Genomic DNA, 8210 nt, shown 5'->3' on the forward strand with positions numbered 1-8210 from the left:
CCTGGGTATTAGATTGCGGTTGTTGCTTGGGAGCTTTAGTGAGCTGACGGACACCCCAGTACTCAAAAATACACGAAGACCGTATTTCCTGCCTCAAAAATAATTAAATGAATATAGTTTTGCTTCTATAATCCTTTGTAGTCTATAGGTCCCTGTTGGTTGGCAGAATAAATACTAAAGGAACGGATACTCAAGGGTTCAGAAATAAAAGGGAAAATAAGCCAGAACTGTAATGCGACCATAAAACCAAAGGAAATATAAAAACCATTGCCGCCCCGCGCGATACATTAAGCTAGACAGCGTAAGACACTCCCGAAGGCGGCCAGGCGGGGAAGGAAACAACATTCGGAAGGAAACACCACATTAGCCCGCTCCACTACCACCGTCTTCCCTTGAGCTGAGTAATATCTTGAGATTTATAGGAGGAGTATTCGTCTTTCTCAGTTGGTTCTTGGTACTTTAAGGCAAATTTAATCCGTTTGGGGGAAACCTCTTTTAGGGAAGGGTTAAGGGAAGGCCGTATCTAACCTTTCCAGTTTAGAAGTATCATCATCATCATCATGTCGTCGTCATCGTCATCATTATCATCAATCATTATCATAATCATCGTACCATTGACACTACAAGAACACCGTCAGACATTCTCGTAGGCGGCCGAGCGAGGAAGGAAACAAGATAGGAAAGGAAACACATCACATTAGCTGCAGGGTGTCACTAGGCCTAGATCTTAGCAGGAAAGAAGGGCGGGAAGGGGGAAAAGACAAGCTGGATAAACCCCCTAAGAAATAATGGGGGAAAGCCGCTCGCAGATGCTGTATGGTATTAGTAGGGTTAGGCCAGTTGGAGTTGGGAGTGGGGGGAGGGTGAGAAGAGAGGGTATTTGTGAGAAGTTTGAAAGTGGATGAAGTTATGTGAGGGTGTGGTTGTGTGAAGGTGGGGTTGTGGGTTTGTGTGTAGGTGGGAGGGATTGTGTGAGGTTGGGGGTTATGTGAAGGTGGTGTTGGGTGTGGGTGTGTGTTATGTGAGAGTGAGCTTAGAGATGGGGTTATATGAGAATTGTATGAGGATGAGGTTGTGGGTTTCTGTGTAGGTGTTGGGTTTGTGTGAGGTTGAGGGTACGTGACGGCGGGGTTGGGTGGGGATTGTATGTGTTAGGGTTGTAAGGAAGGGGTTTTGTGGGGGTTTTATGGAGAAATTTAGTGCAGGAGTTGAAAGAGGAAGGGTGTGTGGAGGGGTTGTATGAGGGTACTGAATGACTGGTGACTGGATGAAGAACAGGAGTGTGGCCGAGACAGACAGAGAGACAGACAGACAGAAACATAGATAGACAGACAGATAAATTAACAGAGAAGAAGGAACATAAAAGAGGTCGATACAGAGAAGATGAGAGAGCTGGGTTCGAGGATAAAGGAGAAAGTTTGCGAACAGGAAGGAAGGAAGGAAGTGAGGGAAAGGGTAAGTTGATGCTGGAAGAGAGAACTACAGGAAAGGGAGAGGAAAGAAGTTAATGCACACCCAAGGACAAACGTTCGCCCTCTGTTGCACCACGTTTACTTCGCACTTTAAGAGAACGTTTACTTACACTGGGGGCAACGTTTGCTTTACACTTTGCTCGTATCCATCACTTTATTCCCTGAAGCATCATACTAAAGGGAATACCGAAGGGACACACGCTGTATGGGATTAGGTGCATACCAGGCCTCTCTCGGCTTTGACTAGTTGGACAACAAAGGGAAGCGAAAAATAATTAGACACTTTTTCAACCATTGTACAGAGGCTTGGGGGAAAGGGAGAGTTTTTTTTTTTTGTTTTTGTTTAGCCCAAGGAACCCCATTTTCTGCCACTGGAGGGGAGACTTGCCCTTTACTCACTACTTAGCACCCTGGTATATGTACTGAAGGCTGCTAACAGGTGGATACTCTAAGAAAGGGAGCTAGGGAGGGAGGGAAAAACGAAAACGGGATATAAAAAACTTGGAAAATTACACATAAACTCAGTTCGTTCGTCAGGTGTTGATTACCATTTCCATCGCAACTGGCAATATTCCTTTCAAAATTAACATTAAAAAAATCTGACATGCCGCACAAAAGTCCGACATTCCACAATAGTATAAATAAAAACCAATAATAATAAGTCACAAAATCTCACCTTTTCGACACAGAATAAAAAATTCGATTATTCAACAATAGTCTTAAAAATCCACACAAAAATAATGAACCACAGAACCTCATCATACCGCCACAGAAAGAAAAAAAATCAGTCCACAGATGCATAATAAATTCCCACCAGCTCCCCCCCCAAAAAAAAAAAAAAAAAAAAAAAAAAAAAAAAAAAAAAAAAGGTCACAGCCTCTCACCTTGCCCAGGGTCACGTTGCAGTCTGTGTTCTCCGTGACCTGGAATGTGTAGTTGGCTTGTTGGAAGACGGGTTGGAGGTCATTCACGTTCACTACCGCTATTATGACCTCGGTTTCCGCGGGCGAGTTGTTGCCATCGCTGACCTTGACCCGCATCGTAAACTGAGGGGAGAAATAGAGATTGATTGATTGATTGATTGAGTGAGTGAGTGAGTGAGTGAGTGATTGTTAGTTGGGGAGAGACAGTGAAAGATGATTGATTGACTGGTTGATTGTGGGGGGAGAGATAGAGAGATTGTTCGATTGATTGACTGATTGATTGTGAGAGAGAGAGAGAGAGAGGATGATGAGAAATAACCTATCATGTGAATATTACCCCCCCTCTCTCTCTCTCTCTCTCTCTCTCTCTCTCTCTCTCTCATATTTTTCTTGTGTAGTGTATTCTTGCAAACGTGTAATTATTTTATTAAGGAAAGGAAAGAAAAACAGATAAAAATGGAAAGAAAACCAGGTAGAAATGTGGAGAAAAGCAGAGGAGAAAACAAGTGAAAATGCAGGGAGAAACATTTGCTCTCTCTCACACACCTGTCTTCCGGCCAGGCAGGTGTGAGGCAGGCAGATGAGAAAGGGGATAATAAGCGTGCAGGTGGAGAGATGGATGTGTGTGTGTGTGTGTGTGTGTGTGTGTGTGTGTGAGAGAGAGAGAGAGAGAGAGAGGAGAGCGTGGAGAATTAGTTTAGGAAGTAGAGATGACTATGTTAGTGCAACTGAAGCATTGTTTCCGCAGTTCACACACTCACCGGAGAGAGAGAGAGAGAGAGAGAGAGAGAGAGAGAGAGAGAGAGAGAGAGGTGCATTGTTCCATAGAAATACATCGCAACAGCAACCCAGAACTTACGATCCCAACGAGGCGGTCTTGCCTAAATATTCATAGAAAAACTTTTACCCTAGTCATAGCAAGAGAGAGAGAGAGAGAGAAACTGACAGTGGGAACGAGTGAGCCAAATAAATTTAGTGGGTGTGCAAACTGGAGAGTGACAGTGGCTGAGGTCCGGAGAGAGAAGCTGGGTGTGAGATAGGAGATGGTAGAGAATTGAGAGAGAGAGAGAGAGGGAGAGAGAGAGAGAGAGAGAGAGAGAGAGAGAGAGAGAGAGAGAGAGAGAGAGCACTACTACACAACACCCAAATCACTGTGCAAACTAAAATAAAACAGATCCCAGACAGTGAAGGGAGAATAAATCGAGCGTGAGATAGTGAGTGAGTGAGAGAGAGAGAGCTCACATCCCAGCACTCTAACACCCTAACACAGCCAGAACACAGCACCCACGTACACTGTAGAGCCTAACACGAAGCCAGGGATGACGCATAGGACCCAAGAGAGTCATATATTTTGTTCTATCGGCGACTCTGCACTCCGGGCGTAGGCGATGTAGGTGGAGGGGGGCGACGTGGATAGATACTGGTTTGTGTGTGTGTGTGTGTGTGTGTGTGTGTGTGGAGATGAGACAAACAGACATACCGACAGAAATAGAACGAGACTAAGATGGACAGTGATATATACGAATACATAACGAGCTCTGCACACACACACACACACACACACACACACACACACACACACACACACACACACACACAGATAGTGAAGAAAATAAAAACTTCACGATCCTGACACACGTAGACACAGCGAGAGAGAGAAGATAAAAACTTCACGATCCTGACACACGTAGACACAGCGAGAGAGAGAGAGAGAGAGAGAATGTCGAATTCAGAGAGGGACATGGTACTCACATTTCTGTCGAGTGTAGGCATGTCATAGTCGAGTGGCTTGTTGACGATGATGTTACGTGTCGATGGGTCAATTCGGAATTTCTGTTGTTCGTTCCCTTCGATGATCTCGTATGTGAAGTGGTTGACTGGGGAAGGAGGGGAGGTGGGGTGGATTAGCGGGAGGAAGGGTTAGGTGTGATGATGATGATGATGATGATGATGGTAATGGTGATGGTGATGATGATAGTTGTGATGGTGGTATTTGTGATGGTTGTGGCGATGATGGTTATAGTATAATAATAATAATAATAATAATAAAATAATAGTAACAATAATAATAAATAATAATAATGATGATGATTGTAGTGGTGATGCTGCTGATGTTGATAATGATGTTGATGGTGTCGCTGATAAAATTGCAAATATGAAACCATTTATATCAACCCTGCTACTTACCAATATCACTATCATTAACGACGAGTCTGATGCCTGTCGGTTTGCCCACTTCTCTGTTCTCGGGCAGCTGCACCTCATACACGCCTAGATCACGGTCAAACACGGGCGCTACATCGTTCAGGTCCTGCACAGTGATCCAGTAGGTGGTCATGCGTGCGTGGGCTGTGTTGGGGCAGGGAAGGATGAGTGGTTGAGAAAGTGATGTGGAAGTTAGTTTCTCTCTCTCTCTCTCTCATTATTATTTTTATTTTTGTCCCTATTTTTATTCATCCGGACGTATAGGCTGTGTCCGGAATAGAAGGGAAGACATTTTAAGGTTACATCTCAAAAAGGGCAGGGAGAAGTATTTGGTGCATTGGTATTGTTCTGTTTTTAGTTTAGTATTTATCTAATGTTTTTTTTTTTCGTTTTCAGGTGACTTATCCTCGATTGGACTGTGTTTGTGAGGGAGGGAAAGGTGTTAAGCAGAAAAAACTAAAAGGTAAGGTTGATTTTTTTTTTTTTTTCGTATTCTTATTTTCGTGTTTTCATTTTCTTGTTTGCTCTGAAGTGTTTGATTTACAGAAGGTACTGCAAAATATAGAAATACCGAGGATTTATTTATTTATTCAGTTTCGATGCTTCCTTTATTATGTTTAGTCCTTGGTTCACTGTAAGTTGCAGTAGGGAGAGGAATTTCCTAGTAAGTTCGTTCTTGTTTTATTTGGATGTTTCTTATTGTTATCTTGAAGTGCTTGGTTCACAAGTGGCAGTGTGATGATGGTTTTTCTGGGTGAATTTGTTATTGCCCAGAGTCGATGTGTGCTGTTGTTTTCTCTAAGCATGCGATGACGTGCTTGAAGTGATTGGAGTTTGTTTTGTCGCGAAGATCACTCAAGTAGCCGACTTACAGTATTGATGGAATTTTATTTCTCTTTTCTTCGAGGACATTTTTTTTTTCAGTTCCGTGTGTGTGTTTTTTTTTCTTTAGCAATCTCGTTTTCTAGTATTAAAATTTTTTCGATTTGCCACCTCCCGAGGAAGAGGAGGTATGCGAGGTACTTCCAGGAGAAACGTATTACGAAAGCAGACTTAAATAATTTACAGTAATGCACAGCAGGTTAATTTACGGTTCACCCCGCTCGCTTTACTCTTTATTTGTTAGAGGTAACTTACCCTAAGTTAACACAGGCCATCACAAACCATCCTATCTCAGCCGAACCTAACCTATTCAGCCCAAATCGGCTTATCCCAATCGAACCCAGCCCAGCCCAACCCAGTGCAACCCAACTAAAACCAGCTCAACGCAGATTTACACAAGCTATCCTAAAACAACCTAATTCCATCAAGTCTGACCTTACCTAACCCGACTTAACCTAACCTAACCGAACCCAACCCAGCTCAACCCAACCCAACCCAACCCAACTGACCTGAGATGCCGTCGGTGACCTGTATAGGGACGCGGTACTGGTTGACCTCCTCCCTGTCGAGCGGTCGGGTAGTCCACAGCTCCCCGTTGGGCTTGAGGGCGAACTTGGTCATCACGTCTGGGGAGGCGGTGGCGTCGAAGGAGTAGATCAGCTGAAATGACGTGTATGGAAAATTAAATTGTACTGATTGAAGGGTTGATGTGTTGATTGATTGTTGTATAGCCCCCACCCGCTTCTCTTCCTGCCATGCAAAGCTTTCCTTCGTGGGTTCGTGAAAGGCGAAAATGAAAATGATAGATACGTTTTTATTTTCTACTGTGCCTGTTCTTTGTGGCCTCCCGTCAATACCTCACACATTTATCTTCCCTCCCAGCGCTAGCAGTCAAAATTTATAAAGAAATAGTAATGAGAAAGCACATTAGAAACTTTCCCCCTTGAGTACAAGTAGCGAGGAAGATATTATGTTTGAGAAAAGCGAGGGAAAAAAAGGAAAATGAGAGAGAGAGAGAGAGAGAGAGAGAGAGAGAGAGAGAGAGAGAGAGAGAGAGGTACAAGTGTGCCAAAATGAAATTAAAAAGGGTACACTCAGAGAAAAAAACTATCTTTGTAGTTCCCTGTGAAGAAAATATACAACTGACGAGATACAATGAAAACCCAGTCTCTACAGGTGCGTGTTTCAGATGGTTCCGACTTTTCTTCTATGTATTCGTCCAACTCTGGGAAGATTCTCTCTCTCTCTCTCTCTCTCTCTCTCTCTCTCTCTCTCTCTCTCAAAAAAATTCTCGTTTTGGTTATCCAGCATGAAAGACACACGTTCAAGGCAAAGCAAGTACGAAAAACACAGATACGAGATTAGCTTTTTTCCTCTTGGGCTTCTTTGGTACCCCTGAAAATGAACGAAAAAAAAAAAATATTCGTGGGTGAATGGAGTGAAAAAGAAACAAGTTCGTGGAAAGTGAAAATGGAGAAGGACCAAAAATTATCTTCCTGGTTTTTTCGTATTGCCAGCGTCAGAATCTAGCCATATTTCTCTCTCCTTCGACAATTAGCAAATCCAGAATGTGTAAAAAATGAAGAAAATGAAAAACTGTGTAGCAGATTTTCCTGGTGGGTACATGCAGTGAAAAAGATACACATCATAGAAATCATTAATGAGAGAGAGAGAGAGAGAGAGAGAGAGATTTTTTTTTTTTTTTTTTTTTTTTGTGTGCTGCCCACGTCAATGTCTTACCACATTTATCTTCCCTTCCACTACGTACAATCAAAATTTATAGAGATATAGTGAAAAAAGCACAAAAATTTCCCTCGTGGGTTGATGAAGCGAGAAAATTAAATAAAAAAAAAAAAACTGGAGAAAGCGATAATACGAGAGAGAGAGAGAGAGAGAGAGAGAGAGAGAGAGAGAGAGAGGGAGAGGGAGAACTTTTTCCTGCATGTCTTTTATACTACCTCAGTTGTTATCCCGCCTCCCTCAACTCACAGCCAAAGTTTGCCCTGAAATTACAATGAAAAAGCCCTTATAAAAAATTTCCTTTGTGGATGCCTGCATAAAAAAAAAAAAAAAGATAAAAGAGAGAATAAAAGAATAACACGGTCGAGGATAGTTATAGATACATTTTTTTTTCCATGCTTGTCTTTCGTTGTGCCTCGTCAAGTATACTGCCCTATTTATTTCCTCTCTTTACTTTTTAATTCTTAATTTTCTTGCGGTCAAATTTGTAAAGCTATGAATATGAAAAGGTATGCTGTATACAGAAAAAAAAAAAATCCTTCGTGGATACATGCATCGATAAAATAAGCATTCGTGTGAAGTCAGAAGAAATAAGATGCTTTTTTCTTATTTCTGTTCCTATCTTTTGTATCGCCTTCGTCAATATCTATCCCATTTATCTACCTCCCTCTCACGCCTCCCGTCCATCCATCCATCTCCCCGTCTACCCTGTCTCTTCTACCCGCATGATACAATGTCCAAACAGGCCGGTTCCTTAGGGTCCCCAGTTCGCGGAATAATAATGATAAAACGACCCGTAAGGTTGACAAAAGCTGGCCTCCCCACAGATCGATACGGCTTTGTGGGGAGAGGGGGAGAAGGTGTGGGAGGGGTGTGTTGTGGGGAGAAAGAACGAAGAAGGTGCAGGAGGGATTGCTGGGGGAGCAGGGGTTTGTGTGTGTAGGATGAGGGGATTGTATTATGGAGATTGTGGAGGGTAGGGGATTGT

At 42.8% G+C, this 8210-nt stretch overlaps 1 protein-coding gene across 1 annotated transcript in view; it reads right to left on the reverse strand.

Moving 5' to 3' along the window:
• Positions 1-8210, reverse strand: part of LOC145413290 (DE-cadherin-like) — a 122490-nt gene that overhangs the window by 38521 nt on the left and 75759 nt on the right. Inside the window, exons 18-21 of the mRNA XM_080283019.1 lie at positions 5992-6142; positions 4583-4744; positions 4148-4272; positions 2357-2518 (exon numbers count right to left, since the gene is read on the reverse strand). Coding sequence (XP_080139145.1) covers positions 2357-2518; positions 4148-4272; positions 4583-4744; positions 5992-6142 — 600 coding nt within the window. The remainder of the gene's footprint in view (positions 1-2356; positions 2519-4147; positions 4273-4582; positions 4745-5991; positions 6143-8210) is intronic.

This window comes from Coenobita brevimanus, chromosome 95 (assembly GCF_032717465.1).
Source record: "Coenobita brevimanus isolate Jiangsu-jjx chromosome 95, ASM3271746v2, whole genome shotgun sequence".
Taxonomy (NCBI): Eukaryota; Metazoa; Arthropoda; class Malacostraca; order Decapoda; family Coenobitidae; genus Coenobita; species Coenobita brevimanus.